This window comes from Sorex fumeus, unplaced genomic scaffold (genome assembly GCF_029834395.1).
Source record: "Sorex fumeus unplaced genomic scaffold, SorFum_2.1 ptg000098l, whole genome shotgun sequence".
Classification (NCBI taxonomy): Eukaryota; Metazoa; Chordata; class Mammalia; order Eulipotyphla; family Soricidae; genus Sorex; species Sorex fumeus.
In genome coordinates, this window is record NW_026606155.1 from 45,215,505 (window position 1) to 45,235,230 (window position 19,726).

The 19,726-nt window shown below is 37.3% G+C and overlaps 1 protein-coding gene across 2 annotated transcripts in view; it reads left to right on the top strand.

The window, feature by feature from the left end:
* The window catches only part of MAP4K5 (mitogen-activated protein kinase kinase kinase kinase 5), a 106,084-nt gene that overhangs the window by 45,580 nt on the left and 40,778 nt on the right, over positions 1 to 19,726 (top strand). For both annotated transcript variants that reach the window (XM_056133595.1, XM_056133596.1), the window contains exons 7-13: positions 2,123 to 2,170; positions 2,256 to 2,298; positions 3,728 to 3,800; positions 8,589 to 8,720; positions 10,393 to 10,455; positions 16,187 to 16,268; positions 18,719 to 18,835. In XM_056133595.1, the coding sequence (XP_055989570.1) occupies positions 2,123 to 2,170; positions 2,256 to 2,298; positions 3,728 to 3,800; positions 8,589 to 8,720; positions 10,393 to 10,455; positions 16,187 to 16,268; positions 18,719 to 18,835 (558 nt within the window). The remainder of the gene's footprint in view (positions 1 to 2,122; positions 2,171 to 2,255; positions 2,299 to 3,727; positions 3,801 to 8,588; positions 8,721 to 10,392; positions 10,456 to 16,186; positions 16,269 to 18,718; positions 18,836 to 19,726) is intronic.

Consider the following 19,726-nt stretch of genomic DNA (forward strand, 5'->3'; position numbering starts at 1 on the left):
TAATAGCAATACTAATACCAGACAAAGTAGACATTAGAGCAAGTGTTACATTAAAGAAGTAATTTTGTCAAAAGGCATGAGTACCCACGTGTTGTTGCCCCTAAGAAGAGTTTCAAAAACCTTTGCAAAGCAATAGAACTGAAAGGAAAAGAGACCAGTGTATACAGTTATAGTCAGATATATCAGCATCCCTCACACAATCCCTACAGAAGAAATAGTCAGAAAACCAATACGAATATGGAGAATTATACACTCAGACCATTTTTTCTGACATTTTTCTCCAACTATAACAGGATATGCATGCTTTTCTAGTGCCCACTAAACATTTGCCAAAATGTTGCACATTCTGGGCCACAAAATATTCTCAGTATATTTTAAAATGTTTAAATCAGGGATTAGAGAGATCGTATAGTGGATAAGACACTTGCCTTGCACACGGCCCATCTGAATTGGATCCCAATACCCAACATGTTCCCCCTGAGCCCACCAGGAGTAAGCGTTGAGCATAGACAGGTGTGGTCCCAAGACGAAATAAAAAGATTTAAGTCGTGTATATTCCGTGATAATTGATTTTCTTAATTTAAGAGAAATATTTATGGAATATCTCAGTCTGTGGAAATAAAATAAAGCACTGTTAACTATTTAACACGTCAAGTAAGAAATCAAAAGAGAAACTAAAAGGCATTCTGAATGATATAAATGGAAATACAGCACTTGAGATGAGATACTTTGAAAGTGGTATTGTTAGAAGGAAGAAAGATTTTACTGTGTGATCCCTGTATTAAAAAAGCAAGTTCTGAAGTCAATATCCTCAGCCTTCACTTTAAGAAATTATAAATAATAGAAGCAAATCAGACAAATAAAGAAAATAATAAGTATCAGAGTGGAAATTGGTGAAAGGCAAAAAATATAAAATCAGTGAAACCAAAATCTGATCCTCTGAAAAGATCAATAAAATTTATGTCAGTTTGCTTAGGAAAAAATAATGAGAAATCACAAATTACCAATATTAGAAATGAGTGAGGGGATATTATAACAGTCTATAAATGTGAAAAGCATGCAGGATTTTTCAGTACTCCATATTATAAAATAGCTTTATGTTAATAAAGTAAAAAGAGTTTTTCCTAGAATGTAGTGTTGATTTAACAGTCAGAAGTCATTTCAGGTTGACTCATTAACAGAAGAGAGAAAATCCCACATGATCATCTGAAGAGACAGCAAGTGTTTAGCATACACTTGAAATTTTTGTTTCTGTAGGAACTGTCACTGTCACTGTCCTCCTGTTGTTCACTCGAGCGGGCCCAGTAACGTCTCCATCGTGAGACTTGTTACTGTGTTTGGCATATTGAATACGTCATGGATAGCTTGCCAGGCTTTGCCTTAAGCTAATTCTAGAATTCCTTTGGAAATGCAGCAGACTTGGACATACTAAAATAACTTTCAAAAGAACAGGATTTGAGAACTAATAGCAATCTCAAGTCAAATAAAATTTTTCTCATCAAAACACAATGATATTGGCATATGGTGGACAAGTAGTTGAATGGAATAGAAGAACCAGAAGGAAATACACACACATGTATGGACTGCTGATTTTTGGCAAAGGTAAAAAGATAGCTCAGTGGAGAAATCTTAGACTTTTAACACGTGACATGAAGAGAGTTGAACACCCGTATGTTAACAATTTTAGCATATTCATTCCACATGTAAAAGTTTACAAATTTTATCAGAAACCTAGATATAATACCTTAATACCTAGAAACTCCAGAAGAAAGCACAGAGCCAGGAGTAAGTAAGCCCTGAGCGCCACTGGCTATGACCCAAGAACCAAAGAATGATCAAAAACTAGATAATTCAAAGCCGACTTATGATTTATTTAGGAACTTGGAGGGGTATCAATATGTCCATTATTTTGAATTGTGGTGGTGATTATTTCTTTTTTCCAGAAAATGAATAAGATACTTAAAAGTAAACATTGGTTAATAAAAAGAAACTCATTTAGGTTATTTTTTCACCCTCCCAAAAACTACTCTGTTCTTTCTTATTCAGTAAGAGTTTAAGTATAAAGCAGTCAAGTTTGCAATTTTTGTCAACTTTATTTATTTGTTTATTTATTTTACTTTAGGGTCTTGCTTATCTGCACACTAAAGGCAAAATGCATAGAGATATCAAAGTAAGTTTGTTTAAATTGTTTAAATAATAATTTTATAGGAAAAATTATGATGCTAATTTAATAGTATTTGGTTTTTTGTTTTTAGGGTGCAAATATTTTATTGACAGATCACGGTGATGTAAAATTGGGTATGTTATTTCCAGTTTCCTAAAAGCTATTTTGAAAACATTAAAGTTCAGTCTTAAGTGAGCATTAGACCATTTTATAAGTTTAATATTCATATTAAGATACACAATAATGTTGCTCTTTTGAGTCAAATAATTTTATTCCTGGGACTCAGCTTAAAGTTTTAGTCCTAAAAATGGAAGAATTTTCAGAGGGCAAGGGCTACTCAGCTGAGTGCTCAGTGCTCAGGGGTTACACAGGTGCCCTGCTGTGCTGGAGATTGAGCCTAGGCTTCCTGCATGCAGAGCATGTGCTCCAGTCCTCTCTGCCATCACCACAGTCCTCATAGAAGTAGTAATCATAAAATTATTTGTATTAGAAAAATTGCAAACTGGGTTTCACAAAAGGCTGTTACATGATAACTATACTTGTGGAACTTTAGTTTTGAAATTAGAAATAAAAGTACAATCTGATGGAATTGGTGATTTAATGGTGGTTATTCCATTGCATCAGGTGAATTGTATATATATTTCACTTTGAATCATTTTTAATCCAAAAAAATATGTACTGGGCTGGGGAAATAGTTCAAATAATAGATTACATGCATGCTACGAAGCCCTGAGTTCGATCCCCATTACCACATGACCCGCCCTCGCTGCAGCACTAGTAAGTGTAGCTCTGGTGGCTTTTGCTCACTGCCAGGCCCAAGATCCACACTGTCAGGCCCACACCTTCAGGCTGAGCATTATCAGGAGTGGCTCTGGGACCCTCACACTCACTGATGATGTCCCTTATATAAAGAAAGAAGTAAATACATAGGACAAGAGCTTTTTAAGAAATCATATTTCAGAGCCAGAGAAATAGCTAACCAGGCTGAACACATGATTTGTATTTAGGGGATCCGGGTACAATCCTTATCACTACCCTGAACACTATAGGTAGTGACTCCTAAGCACTGAGTCAAGGAGTAGCTATCCAATATCAGCAGTTGTGGCCCCAAAACAAAAAAAAATAGTGTTTGACAAATTTAATAGCACCAAAATGCTGGCCTAGTTGTGTTAGAATTAATGGAATCCAGGGGCCAGAGTAATAGTATAGTACAGTGGATTTGATCCCAGGCTTCCCCATATGGTCTCCCAAGCCCCGCCAGGAGTGAAACCTGAGTGCCTACCAAAGAGTAAACCCTGAGCACTGGTAGGTGTTACCCCCCAAAAAAAACAAAAAAAGAATTCAGGTGGGTTTTTTGTGCTTTTTTCCCCAAAATTCATCAAGATAAAGTGTGACTTATTTTCTTTCATTGTGTTTGTTATAAAGAAGAGATTTGGGTGTTCCATTTATCTAGTTCTCTATGTTTGCTCTTAGAATTATTAATAATGTCATGCCTAAGGGTTAAATTTAGAAGTGGTTTTACTGGGAAAAAAATGAAGTATTCGGTGTTTTTTTCTTCACCAGCTGATTTTGGTGTTGCTGCAAAAATAACAGCTACAATTGCAAAGAGAAAATCTTTCATTGGCACCCCTTATTGGTAAGACATTGTGATTCAATTTTGTGCCTTTCCTGTCTTCAACATTCATAGTAGTCAGCATTGATACAGGGTCACCTTTTCCCCTTTAAGTCTGAACTTTTGCTTTATGCATTGATAGTCTTAGTTCTTACTGTGTTAGGAAACTTTGATGTTCATATTTATTGCCCGGCTTTTCCTCTGTTATAGTGCTAATCATTCTGATTGTCCCTGGGATGTTGTATTGAGAGGAGTCATCGGTATGAGATGTTCAGATGAATAGGTGTTAGTACATTTTCTTGTTGTTTCCTTATTCTTTTTTCTAGTGTTACTTTCAGTTTTAATCTTGAACTTTCTGGTTCTAAAAATTAATTAGTCCTACTAGTACTACAAAAGGCACCCTACTTCTGATTTAGTTTACCAGTCATTGACAAAATAATCTTTCTAAAACAGTACTTTTGTTATTCAAGACACTATATTGAAATGGGCTCAAAAGCATAGTAATAAACCTTCATTTGTAAAATAATTTAATATTATAAAAGATGACATTAAAGTTTATGTAAAAAGTTGTATTCTTTAATATGTGGCATCAATGTAAAAATGTAAAATTAAATGTAAATGAAAAATGTAAAATTACTTTTATAATGTAACGCCAAAGTAAATTATGGAAATAGTTAAATATAAAATTGCAACCTAAGGAGCTGTTAGTGACATTAAGAGTTGAGTAACCCTGGGGCCAGAGATAGTACAGCAAGTAAGGCACTTGCCTTGCTCACAGCTGACACAGGCTTAATCCTCAGCACCACATACGGTTCTCCAAGCCCCACTGGGAGTGATCCCTGAGCCAGAGCCAGGAGTCAGCTCTGATCACCTCCAGGCATGACCCAAAACCAGAAAGAGTTGAGTAAACCTTTCTTGGCATAAAAACAAAATTGTTAAAAGAGAAAACTGACATTTTAAGCTACTTAAATATTTAAAATTATAGGGTCTGGAGAGATAGCATAGCAGGTAAGGTGTTTGCTTTGAACTGCCTGTGGCCAACCAGTTATACATGTGTACCAGATTAAATAAAAGTAATTAAAAGTAAAAAATTAAAAAACATCAGCTAAAATATGGCAAGCCTTTGATATCTTTAATGTATAAGTTCTTAAATATTTCATTAGAAACAGATTATAAAAATATCATGAAATATTAAAAGAATGTCTCCCAGTGATGACCAAAAATGGAAATTAAATGAACCATGCCATTCTTTTCATGCTAAGTTGGAAAATTTTTGGAATCATGGGTTATTATTTGTTATGCATTATCAGTTATACAGTAAAAGAAATTGATAAAGTATTTTTGGAGGATACTTGGCAATAATGTCTAGTTTGCAACAACATTTCTTTAATTTATGGATTTAAGTTTTGGTGTATTTGTAGTGCCTCTCAGTGTATCAGAGGCACTACAAATTTTATGTGAAGAGCATTATCATAGTACTTTAATAATAAAAAATGTACACTGGTGGTTTAGGCCCTGTGTTCAATATATCCTATGCCCATACTCATCTCAGGAGCATTGGGTGTAGCACCTCTAAAAAAATAGCCCCAGGGGCTAGAGCAGTAGTACAGCAGGTAGGGTACTTGGCTTGCATGTTGCTGGCCAAGACTTAATCCCTAGCACCACTCCAGATGGTTCCCCCACTGGGAATGATGCCTGAGTACAGAGCCAGAAGTAAGCCCTGAGCAGTGCTTGGTGTGATCCCCCTAAAAAATAATAAACAATTTAACCCTTAATTATGAAAAATTGAAGGGAAATTACATATGCAACATGTATTGATTAAAGATACATGGCCATTCATTCTAATTAATGAAAACAGTTGCCAATAAATCTTAAAAACCAGGGATCAGTGAGATACTAGTACAGCAGATAGAATGCTTGCCTTGTTAGCAGCCATCCCAGGTTTGTTCCTCAGCATCACTTTTGGTCCCCTGATCTCACTAAGACTAATCCTTGAACACAGAGCTTGGAGTAATGCTGGGTATAGCCAAAACCAAACATTTTAAAAATAGTTTACCGTATTAAATATTGTAAAATATGAGCTCAGTGAGTGAATTCCATGATATAACATTAATCGCAAAACAAGATTAAGAGTAGCATTTCTTTATAATAAAATGCCTTTTTTTAAAGACATGTGTTTTAAATATATGGAGAAAATATGTGACGCAGTAATTGGTTGGGATCATGTTTGACTTGTTTTCTCTTATAATTTTTTGTATATTCATAAATTCTCTTTAGTCAGCACACGGCTTTTAACAACAAAAGCTCCAATAATATTGACTAGAAAGTTGAACCGTAGGTGAGTTAGACTACATATAGCATTTCCTTCATTGCATGCCCATTTCCTTCCTCAGTTTGTTTTGTGACTGTCCTCTCCTGTGAACACTTTTGTGGTCAAATTGTCAGTATTTTTACCCCGACTATACCAGCTATTCTTGCCTCCTTGGTATACCCTTTTTCTGTGTCTATCTTAATTCCGGCCCTTTCTTAAAGAATGGCATACATTACGTCTGTCTTCTCATAGTTCTTTTCCACTGAGCCAAAAAATGGATCAGCCATGGTCATCATGGCACTCTGTTAGCCTCCACTGATTCCAGTGAACAGAGATGAAACCCATATACTTCCTCTGGGTTTCATCTCAGCTGCTTCCCTCTATGAAATTTTCCTTCAGTCATCTTAGGGTATGATGATCATTTTCTTCTCTTTACTCCTGTACTTGTTACTGTAATATTACTTACATATAACAGTTACCACTAGATGTTGACATTTTAGCATTTTGCTATAACTAAGTTGAACAACATTTTGTTATGTTTTTGAAAGCCACAGTGCTTATGAAAGCAACTTTTACTACCTATATTGGATCTTCAATATAAATATTAATTTTAAAATTGTAAACATTAAACAAATAAACTATGTGCCCCTGAGCAATAGCCCTAAAACGCTTCATAACTTGTTTGTTTTTTTTTCTGGGGTGTGGGGACCTTTCCATGGGTATCAGGAAGCCTGGAGACCCCTCCTGGCAACTTTTGTCAACCAGATGAGGAGTTCAATGCAAGGGCCTGAGGATTTGATGCCCGGGATTACCTGTGCTACACTGGTGATGCTTGGGGCCTCCAGGACTGCACCTGGTGGTGCTGGAGGGAATGGGGACCATGAGCTGAGACACAAACCAGTGTTGACTGCAGACACAGCATGCACCTAAAACCTTATACTTTCTCTCCAGCCCCTGAGCTTTATAAGTTTAGATGCCATTATTATACACCACTGCCTCCCAAATAGGTAATTCCAACAGTTACTTGATCATCAGTAATACATATTTATTAGTTGTTTGATAAAAGCTTCACTTCTTTATCAGCTAGCATTTGACAGATCAATCTCTTTAGTGAACACCTTCCCTTCTATCCTTTCTACCACTACAAAAGTCATTTATGTTTTGTCCCATGCAGTTTTGAAATAGTTGTCAAACTCCCTTAACTCTGGTTTCACCTCTTTAACTGTCATTCATTTTGCTAATTTGCCCTTAAAGTGGAATCTTTTAGTGGGTTCCTATTTATTATCTTGTCCCTGTCTCTGTGGTTCGAAATTTCCCGAATACTTGTAGACCCTCTAAATGGTGGTCCAGGACCAATTCTTTTCTAGTTTTTATTTATTATAGACTGATACTTATATCAAATAAATTAATAGTAAATTAGGGAAAAATAATATATTTGGATGACGTATTTTCTTAGACAATTAGCCCGCAGTTTATGGCCATGGTGTAACTAATCTACAGATTATACATTTGAGTGGCAATGTCCTGTCAACTCCCAGGGGTTCCTTGCTGTCTTCCTGCCCCCTATACTTGTACTTATTTATACTCTTGTTCAGACTGTCTACTCACCTTATCTTTTCTTTTTTTAACTCGTTTCTTTTTCCCCACCTTCCCTTCCCTCTTGATGTTGCAAGGATGAGGAGTACTATCTATGCTGCATTGTTACTTACATATGTTGGTTACATATGACTCATCAGGGGTCATACCCTTTAGTGGTGATCTTGCACACACTTGACAATAGCAGGACCAGGAATTAGTTATATCACCAGCACTGTCAGTCACGACCACATTTATGTTGGTGGGGGTTGGGGAGCAGTAGCCCTGAGGCTCAGATGTTTTTTATCTTAGACTTGCAAGTCCCCTGAGCCATTTCAACAAACTCTCTCTCTCCTATTATTCACCGTGGATTTAAAAAAATTTTTTTTTATTAGTGAGACACCATTGTTTGTTTTTTCACAATAGGTTTTGGGACCACATCATTATAGCTGCGATGAGGGCTTGCTTGTAGCTCTATACTCAGGGATCACTCCTGGTAGACCTTAGTGAACCACATGCATTGTCAGGGATAAAAGCCAAGTCAGCTATATGTAAGACAGACACCTTATCTGCTGGACTTTTTCTCCAGCCTTCCCCCTAATTTTTAAAGTCTTTCTTTGAGAACTTTATTCTCACCTTCATGAGGTTTTATGTTTGTTTTCTTTTCCCCATTTTGTAAAACAAGATTCACAAAATAGAATCTAAAGGCAACGCAGCTTTTCCTTAAAGCATCAGTATTCAGAGAAGATTTAAGATATTTTTTAGGTAATTTTAGAATATTGTGTCTTATGGTCTTTGTTGTGAAGTTTTTTCTTCATAGTAAATGCTTTTCAGCCTCTATCCCTTAAGTATGGTGAATGTAACAAAATGGATTTTGCATTTTTTTAAATCATAAAACTGTTATTACATTTACTGATTTCTTCTAGGATGGCCCCAGAAGTTGCAGCAGTGGAAAAGAATGGGGGCTACAACCAGCTTTGTGATATCTGGGCAGTAGGGATAACAGCGATTGAGCTTGGAGAACTTCAGCCACCTATGTTTGATCTTCATCCAATGAGGTGTTTAATATTATGCAGTTGTTGATAAAGACTTGGGGAAAACTAATAACTCAAGTATTACAAATCATTTTCATATATGTTAAAATAGTAAAGGAATTTAGAGTACAATCTAATCTAAAATCTCTTAATTTTCAAATATTGCTATTGTAAGATAACATGTAGTAAATTCTTTATATTGTTTATATTGTTTGAGCTATCCATAAAACAAATTTTCCTTATTGTTTATTTTAGGATATAGAATTTTAAACGAATAAGAATAGGTAGGGGCCAGAGTAATAGTACAACATATAGGGCATTTGCCTTGCACACGCCCAACCTGGGTTTGGTTTCTGGCATCCCATGTGGTCCCCATGTGAGCTCTGACAGGATTAATTCCTGAGTGCAGAGCCAGAAGTAAGCCCTGAGCATTGCTGATGTCACCCAAAAACAAAGCAAAAAATAAAGCAATAGGTAAATTTATAATTGGGACAAAATAGAAACATTAATTAAGTAGTATAAATTTTAAAATAAAATTGACAGGAAAATATTCTTAAATACAATATACACTAGATTACATAGGGAACTCTCAGAAATTCTGTAGATAAAAGTAAGATTATTTATGAGCAAGCACCAGATTCTAAGAAATTTTGAAAAGTCAACAAAATACAAAAATTCCAACAAATTTAGACCTTTAGAAAATTAGATATTATTTGTTATGTAAAATACTGTCACTGTCCTCCTGTTGTTCATCGATTTGCTCGAGCACGCCCAGTAATATCTCCATTGTGACACTTTTTTCTGTATTTGGCATATAAATACTTCACAAATAGCTTGCCAGGCTTTGCCGTGCAGGCGAGATAACTCTTGGTTGCTTGCCGGGTTCCCTGAGAGGGGCGGAGGAATTGAACCTGGGTCGGTCAGGTCAGCCACATGCAAGGCAAATGCCCTACCCACTGTGCTATTAGTGGGATATTAAATTACATTTAGATAATAATTCGAGAAAAGAAAAAACTATGGATTATTCATTTCAGGATAATTTGCTTGATATACCCAGAATAATTGTAGAGTTTTATTGTTTTTGATTAAATTTACATCTTAGTGTTAGAATAATATCATCTCTGTGTTACAAGGTTTATGCTAGGATGTATACTAATTATATATGTAACATTAACAGTTTGGTGAATGTAATAGCATTTGGTAGCTTTGCCTTGTGAATAAGAGTTTACGTTTAAAAACATTCTCTATAGAGAGAAAAATGAAAAATACTTGCCATAGAGACAGGTTGGTGGGGGTTGTTGGGGTGATGGCAGGAAGGAAACTGGACATTGGTAGTGGAAAATGTACACTGGTAGAGGAATGGGTATTGTATGGCTGAAACCCAATCATGAAATGCTTTGTAACTGTGTATCTCATGGTGATTCAATTAAAATAATAATAATTTTTAGGAAAAACAAAATTCTCTATAATCAGAAAAAATTCTCCACAGACAATATATATTAAGCTATATATGATATATTAAGCTTTTATATTCCATATAAATTTTATATTATTAAGCTATATATTAAGCTTTTTATATTCCATATAAATTAAGTGATCACTTAAGTGATTAAGTGATAAATTTTCTTTAGTATTTGCATAAGTACTGATAAAAATCATTTTGGTTTTGTTCTTTAACTGAAAATTTGTTTTTCAGGGCTCTCTTCTTAATGTCAAAAAGTAATTTTCAGCCTCCAAAACTAAAGGACAAAACAAAATGGTGAGTGAAGAATATGTAGGTTGATAAGAGTTTAAAAATTGAAAGTTGTACAGATTTGGTTTTCTTTATTTGTAGATGATAAAATAAAATCACAGAAGTATTAAATAGTTCTTCTGAAGATATACTATGGCAAGAATCTAAAGCTCTTTTTTAGTTCAATGTTCCTTTATAATCTGTTGACCTCATCAAACTGATTCTTTTTTTTTTTTAGTAAATCAATTCTTTTTTAATGATCTGTTGATCTCATCAAACAGATTTTTTGGCTACTTGGGTAATAGGTTTGGTGAGGAAAGGATTTGAAATGAATAATAAGGTTTTACATCTTTCTTTTTTACCCTGTACTCCTTGACTTTCATTATTTACCTACTTTCATGAAACGTTTCATGAAAATGTTTTCTGTGACAATTAAAATCAGTCCCTTTTGGGGGCTGGAGCAATAGCACAGTTGGGTAGGGTGTTTGACTTGCACACGGCAGACCCGGGTTTGATACCCAGCATCCCATATGGTCCCCTGAGCACCGCCAAGAGTAATTACTGAGTGCAAAGCCAGGAGTAACCCCTGTGCATCGCCAGGTGTGACCTGAGAAAAAAGCCAGAAAAAAAATCAGAATCGGTCCCTTTTGGTTTTATTTTTTCCGTAATATTTAAAAATGTTATCACTTTTTTTTTTCATACTTCTCTCTGTCTTGCAATGGAAAAGATTGGCTTTTTTTAAAAATTTTTATTAGTGAAACACCATGAGATACAGTTGTAGACTTACAAATTTTTGTGCTTGGGTTTCAGTTATACAATGATCGAGTACCCATCCTTCCACTAGTGTCCATTCTCCACCACCACCAGTCCCAGTATCCCTCCCACCTCCCATCCCCCCATCCCACCCTGTCTCTGTGGCAGGGCATTCCCTTTTGTTCTCTCTCTCCTTTTGGGTGCTGTGGTTTGCAAAAGAGGCATTGAGTGGCAATCTTGTTCGGTCTATAGTCTACTTTCAGCACACTTCTCCCATCCTGGGAGGATCCTCCCAACACCTTTTATTTGGTGCTCCCTTCTCTATCTGAGCTTCCCTTTCCCCCAGCATGTGTGGCTGGCCTCCAAGCCATGGAATAAACCTCCTGTTACTTATCTCTGCTATTCTTGGTGACTCATTTCGCTTAGCTTGATACGTTCTGTGTAGTACCATTTGTATGTAAATTTCATGACTTCATCTTTTCTAACAGCTACGTAGTACTCCATTTTTTAGATGCATCACAGTTTCTTTAACCAGTCATCTGTTCTTGGCACTCAGATTCTGGCTATTGTAAACAGTGCTGCAGTGAACAAACAGTGCAGATGTCAGATGTCACTTTGGCTATACTTTTTTTGCCTCTCTGGGATATATTCCCAGGAGTGGTATTGCTGGGTCAAATGGGAGCACAAGATTGACTTTTTAAGGTTAATCAAGACATCTTAAATTGGATGAATAGAGGTCAGAAATTGTTTTAAAAGACAAAAAAAGAAAAGAACCTGATATTTTTTCTGTAACATCTTTCCACATACTAAAAGAGGTTATGTAATATGTAAATGTAAGTTTCCAAATTCTTAAATTCAGTAATTCCCCACCTAGATTACATGGATTACATGTGGGAAGGGGATCCCACCACCCTGGTCTCCAGATTCTGTATATACTTTTTTTTTAAGAAACCATACCTTATAAGTGTGATTGCGTTATGTTTTATTAGTGTTCCTATGCTTTACATGATCTAGGAACCAGGTCATTCTGCAGATAATGATTGAAGAGAAAGGCAGATACTATAGAAGCCAGGGAATTCATATCCAAATATTAGCTAGTGTTTTGTTTTCTTTTGTATAGACAAAAACCACAATTTTTTTTTTCCCCTTTATTTTATTTTTTTTTTTTTAAAGTTGTAGATTTACAATTTTTTGTGCTTTGGTTTCAATTATACAATGATCAGATACCCATCCCTCCACCAGTGCCCATTTTCCACCACCATGGATAATATCCCTCCCACCCCCATCCCCCCATCCCCCCGTCTCTGTGGCAGGGCAATCCCCTGTGTTCTCTCTCTCCTTTTGGGTGTTGTGGTCTGCAAAAGAGGCATTGAGTGGCAAACATGTTCAGTCCATAGTCTACTTTCGACATGCATCTCCCCTCCTGGGAGGATCCTCCAAACATCCTTTATTTGGTGCTCCCTTCTCTATCTGAATAGCCCTTTCCTCTAGGATACCCGGCTGGCCTCTAAGTTATGGAGTAATCCTCCTGGTGCTGATCTCAGCTATTCTTGGGTATTAATCTCATACTTTGTTACTTTATATCCCCCAGATGAATGCAATCTTTCTATGTCTATCCCTCTCTTTCTGACTCATTTCGCTTAGCATGATACTTTCCATATTGTACCACTTGTATGTAAATTTCATGACTTCATCTTTTCTAAGAGCTACATAGTACTCCATTGTGTAGATGTACCAAAGTTTCTTTAACCAGTCATCTGTTCTTGGGCATTCAGGTTTCTTCCAGTTTCTGGCTATTGTAAAGAGGGCTGCAATGAACAAACAAGTGCAGATGTCACTTCGACTATACATTTTTGCCTCTCTGGGATATATTCCCAAGAGTGGTATTGCTGGGTCAAATGGGAGCTCAATTTCTAATTTTTTGAGAATCGTCCATACTGTTTTCCAGAAGGGCTGAACCAGTGGACATTCCCACCAACAGTGAAGGAGTGTCCCTTTCTCGCCACATCCACGCCAGCATCGGTTGCTTTTGTTCTTTTGAATTTGGGCCAGTCTCTGAGGTGTGAGATGGTATCTCATTGTGGTTTTGATCTGCATCTCCCTGATGATTAATGATGTAGAGCATTTTCTCATGTGCTTTGTTGCCATTCGGATTTCTTCTTTGAGAAAGTTTCTGTTCATTTCATTGCCCCATTTTTGGATGGGGTTGGATGTTTTCTTCTTGTGGAGTTTAACCAGTATTTTGTATATCCTGGATATCAACCCCTTGTCAGATGTGTATTCGGTGAATATCCTTTCCCATTCTGTAGACTGTCTTTGTATTTTGGTCACTGTTTCTTTGGAGGTGCAGAAGCTTCTTAGTTTAAGATAGTCCCATTTATCTATCTCTGTTTTCACTTGCTCGGCCAGTGGCGTGGCATCTTTGAAGATACCATTAGCTTCAATGTCATGGAGGGTTTTGCCAACTTTATCTTCAATGTACCTTATGGTTTCTGGTCTGATGTTGAGGTCTTTAATCCATTTTGATCTTACTTTTGTACATGGTGTTAGGCAGAGTTCTGAGCCTATTTTTTTGCATGTAGCCATCCAGTGATGCCAACACAATTTATTAAAGAGGCTTTCCTTACTCCACTTCACATTACTTGCACCTTTATCAAAGATTAGATGAGCATATGATTGAGGAGAGATGTCAGTGTATTCAACCCTGTTCCATTGGTCTGCAGTTCTGCCTTTGTTCCAGTACCATGCTGTTTTAATTATTACTGCTTTGTAGTACAGTTTGAAGTTCGGGAGGTTGATTCCTCCCATTTTCTTTTTCCCAAGAATTGCTTTAGCTATTCGTGGGGGCTTATTGTTCCATATAAATTTCAAGAGTGTTTGCCCTCATGGGAAGGGGGGGCGTTCTGGTCCGTCCTTCACGCCCTACCGAGGTCACCAGTTGCCCCCCACGAGCGGCTCTCCAGCACGGCCACAGCCCCAGAAGCACAAGGGCTTAATGCAGAACCCAGCAGCTTGGAGCAGAAAAGTGAATGGACTATGCATTGATCCAGGCCATCAAGTCTGCCGGAGGGGAAAGGGTGTTGCCCCATTCGCCCTCTCCTCTCTGGAAAGAAAGATGGCGGCCACATGGGAGCCTTGTGGACAGCAGGTATGAGCCGGGAGTGTGGGGGCGACTAAAACCTCATGGGAAGGGGGGCGTTTCGGTCCGCCCTTCACGCCCTACCGAGGCCACCGGTTGCCCCCCGCGAGCGGCTCTCCAGCACGGCCAGGACTCCAGAACACAGAAACCAATTTCTTAACTATCTGACTTTCAGTAGAAATACTTCCAGGGTCAATAGGTAAAAGAGCAGAAATCCAAAACCAACATTTAATTCTTGAACCCAGCCGTAGAAAGCAAATCACTTCACAATGCTTTTTCAGCATGTCTGATTTGGGGGGGGGGGGGTAAACTCTAAATAATAGTGGTGAATCTTTTATTGAAACAATGAATCTAATCAAAGCAGATAGAGTGTTAACTAGAATTCATCTGCTTCACAGGGACGGGGAGGGGTGGGGGGTGGGGTTTTATTGGGGTTCTTCATGGTAAAAAATAAGTATTGGTAAAGGGAAATGTGTTTGATATTTGCATGACTGAGACATAAACCTGAAAGCTTTGTAACCTTTCCCACAGTGATTCAATAAATAAATTTAAAAAATAAATAAATAAATAAATAAATAAATAAATAAATAAAAAAATTTCAAGAGTGTTTGCTCCATTTCTTTGAAGAATGTCATGGGTATCCTTATAGGGATTGCATTGAATTTATACAATGCTTTCGGTAGTATTGAAAAACCACAATTTTCTTCCTATGCTGTTACCCTAAATTCATTAGTATCTGAAATTGGAGGACCTTATGGTAGGTCCTGAATATTGCATATTCATTCAGGAATAAATATTAGTTATAATGGATAAATTCACAATCAGATTCTAGAGCAGTTTTTACCATTGAATTATCTTTGTCAGTTTCAGATACTATCCAACTCCATGTTATCTCTGCTACAAGTCACTAGAGCAATTTGATTTTTTTTATTTTTGCAGAGACTGGCTTTGTAGTATTTGTCATTTATAGCAACTGAGGTTGACCCATCTATTTGATCCTTTTCTAAACCCTTCTCCAGTGGATTCTTGATTATCGTACAAGATATCTCTTTCCCATTAAATATAATCAAAAGATGGTTTGTCTAATTTATGTCTTCTTTCTTTGCCCTCTTAATCAGTCTAGGTGGTAGGAAGACTCTTTGCTAAAATCTCTTCCCTCTTTTACACCTCACTGTCACTGTCACCGTTTGTTCATCGATTTGCTCAAGCAGGCCCAGTAACATCTCCATTGTGACAATTGTTACTGTGTTTAGCATGTCGAATACATCACGGGTAGCTTGCCAGACTTTTTTCACCTCATTCCTTAGAAATTCCATGGCCTTTTAAGGGTTCATATAACCTTTTACAGTACCTAGCCTACCTCCATGCCACCTAGCTCTTTTGCTATAGTGAAACATTTATATACTACATATACATATTAGACAGTAGGAAAAGGTAATTTTGAATTTTCTGTGGTTCCTGGAACACATGATTATGAACCCTAGAGAATGACAAAGCATCTTGGTTGGTACTTTTCAGACCTGCAGGTATTTGGCAGGTGGGGGTTCTTGTGTGGCTGGGGGTTGAACCCAGAGCCTTGAACGTGCAAGGTTTGTGCTCTTTCCACTCGAGCCAGGCCCCCAATTCCTGGAAGTTTTGCTGCTTCATTGTTAAGTAATTGTAGTTTATATAAGAGCTGAAACCAATGGTTTCCAAGATATAAACACTGCTTTGCATTTGGTTTGGGAACTTATATGTGTATAAAAAGCCTAAAGTGTGGGGAGGAAGGCACCCATGTATTTCATGCCTTCTGGATGCTTGTGAATTAATTTTTCATCAAAAAATAATGATAGTGATATATTTTATACTTGTCTTTTTTATTTGAAGGTCATCAACATTCCATAATTTTGTCAAAATAGCACTAACCAAAAACCCCAAAAAAAGGCCAACTGCCGAAAGACTTCTGACCGTAAGTCATTGAAATTATGGAATTGTCTGTAGTCAGTCATGCAGTAATTAGATATAGCAGTAGAACAATAGTATTTTTGTTTTTAAGAGTAAAAATATAAAAAGGGGTCAGCAAACTTTCCATATAAAATCAAATGTGAGATCTAGACTTCATGGTGATACAGTCTGCTGTTACTATTCAGCTTGGCCTTTATGCACAAAGGCAGTAACAGACAGTACACAAAGAAATTGATTTGACTTTTATTACCAAGAAAAATATTTACATGAGTCAGTATACCTGATTTTGCCTGTGGGCTGCAATTTGCCAGCCCTTGTCTTAGAGAAAACTCTTAAAGATGTTGCTGACCTCTAAGATTGCTTTTATTGATTTTGTCTGTAAATATATATCGAATATTGTGTGTGTATTTGTGAAATACTTTTTATTAGCCTCTTAGGTTTATAGCAGACCTATTGAATCAAACCCTCCAAGTCATAGGTCAGTGATGGGATATCACTGTCACTCTCACTGTCCTCCCGTTGTTCATTGATTTTGCTCGAGCGGGTCTGGTAACATCTCCATTGTGACATTAGTTACTGTGTTTGGCATATCAAATACATCATGGATAGCTTGCCTGGCTTTGCCGTGTGGGTGAGATACTCTCAGTAGCTTGCCGGGCTCTCCAAGAGGGGAGGAGGAATCTAACCTGGGTCGGCCATGTGCAAGGCAAACGCCCTACCTGCATAATTTCAGCTATCTCAAAAACTAAATATTGGAACCAAAAAAGATAGTACAAAGTTTAAGGTGCTTGTCTTGCACACAGCTGACCTCAGTTCAGTCCCCAGCACGACATACAAATACTCAAAAGAGTAGCAGGTGTAATACCCTGAGCACAGAGCTAGGAGTAGTAACACCTGAACACCACCAGGTATGGCTACCTCCTCCTCAAAAACAAGCTAATTAAATATCATAAAGCTTATAATCTGTTCATATATTTTTTCTGATGTAAATATGCAAATTTGATTACTTGCCTTTTTAAAAAATTTACTGTGTTTATGAAAATAATTTTTTTATTTTTATAGTTTTTTATTTTTTAAAAATTTTTATTAGTGAGACACCATGAGGTACAGTTGTAGACTTACAGATTTTATGGAAATAAACTTTTTGTTGCCCAACAGTGTAATAACATGGATGATTGTAATTGTCTTTTTTTTTTTTGCTTTTTTGCTTTTTGAGTTGCCCACTGACATTCAGAGGTTTCTCCTGGCTCTGCACTTAGAAATTACTCCTGGCGGTGCTGAGGGACACCAGGGATTGAACCCAGGTTGTCCACATGCAAGGCAAATGCCCTATCCACTGTACTATCACTTTGGCCCCATGTCTTTATCAATATTACAGCTTTATGAGAAGAGATAGTGATAGCACAGCGGTAGGGCGTTTGCCTTGCACGCAGCCAACGTGGCCGACCCGAGTTCGATTCCTCTGCCCCTCTCCTCTGCCCCTCTCAGAGAGCCCGGCAAGCTACCGAGAGTATCTCGCCTCCCCCCCCCCCCCCCCCCGGCAGAGCCTGGCAAGCTCCCCATGATGTATTTGATATGCCAAACACAGTAACAACAAAGTCTCCAATGGAGACGTTACTGGGCCCGCTCGAGCAAACCGATGAACAACGGGAGGACAGTGACAGGGATGAGAAGAGGGACTAAGGCACCTTCCTTGCATGCAGCATGCCCCATTTCAGTCCCCATCACTCCAAATAGTGCCCTGAGCACTGCTGGGTGTGGCCCAGGGAAATACAACGAAAAAAGTTTAACTTTATAAGTTAATATAGATTAGAAAATTTTATTGGAGTGATAGCACAGCAGTAGGGCATTTGCCTTGTATGCAGACAGCCTGACCAAGCTGGGTTTGATTCCTCCACCTCTCTCAGAGAGCCCGGCAAGCTACCGAGAGTATTTCGCCCGCACGGCAAAGCCTGGCAAGCTACCCATGACATATTCAATATGCCAAACACAGTAATAAGTCCCAAAAAATGGAGATGTTACTGGACCTGCTCGAGCAAATTGATAAACAATGGGAGGACAGTGTGACAGTGTAGAAAATTTGATATAGAGAAATGATTATATTACAAATCTATCCCACAAAGCTTCTTTAATTTTACAGTATGTAAATATAGATTTTCTAATATTTTACTACCTGATTCTCTCATTTATATTTTCTCTCAGTATACCTTTTTTTGTTGTTTTTGTTTGTTTGGGGGACACACCAGAAGTGCACAGGGATTACTTCTGGCAGGGCTCAGGGGACCACAAGGGTGCCAGAATCAAACCTGAATTAAACCTTACTGCATACAAGGCATATATGCCCTCTCCTTTCTCCTTTCAGTAACTTTCTGATAGTTATTGAAAAGCACAAATAAGATTTTCTGAAAGTCAAAGGATGTGAAAACATACTTACAAAAGTTTTGTTTTATTTAGCATACTTTTGTAGGGCAACCAGGTCTCTCTAGGGCCTTAGCAGTTGAACTCTTGGACAAAGTGAACAATCCAGACAACCATGCACATTACACTGAAGGTGATGACGATGACTTTGAGGTAAGGAATTGTTGATGTCTAATATGTGTAGATCAGTGTTTTGTATGACATTAGAGTTTATTTTCTAATTCATTCACTTTGTTCAGAATACATTTATCAACTTCTTTAATAAATTAGTGACCTACTTTAAACCATATTTATTCTGCATATAATTGACAACTGATTACTTTTTTAATCAATTTAAAAAATTTGGGGGGGTGGGTGTGGAGAAAAATTCTTGTATAAAATACATAAGATAACTTGTTGATGTTTCTAAAAATCCTAGTTCTTCAACTAGGATTACTGTTCTTAAAACTGTTAGTCTAGGGGCTAGAGAGATAGTTGAGTGGGTACGATGCTGGCCTTACACACTACAAATCCAAGTTCAATCCCCAGAAACCCATGTGGTTCTCCAGCCCTGCCAGGCATGAGTACAGAAGTAAGTCCTTAGCACCTCTGGGTGCCACAAAACAAAATGAAAAACTGTTATTTGAATTCTTCGTTGGTTAACCTAGATTTTTTAAGAGATAACCAAGATTAGTATTAGATCTGCCCAATCTTTTTCTAGAAATCTAGAGGTGAAACTGTTACTGATTGTTTTCCTATCATTATAGGTACTTTTCTTTCTTCCTGTATCTCAGCTTCTAAAGTGAGAGTTTGACCTTTCTGACTACATAAGAAGGTTTTAATTGTGCTGCCTTACACTACAAGAACATAAGTTTAGCCACAGAACAGTTGCTTATATTTTTTTTCCACAAAAAACTCCCTAGAAATTCAACTGGTCCTTTTTTTGTAGTTCTCTATTATACAGATCATTAATAGAATACAAATAATTTTTAAAGGTTCTCATAGAAAATATCATTTGTAATATTTATTCAAGACTAATTACATAGTTGCTCATAATTGTGTGCT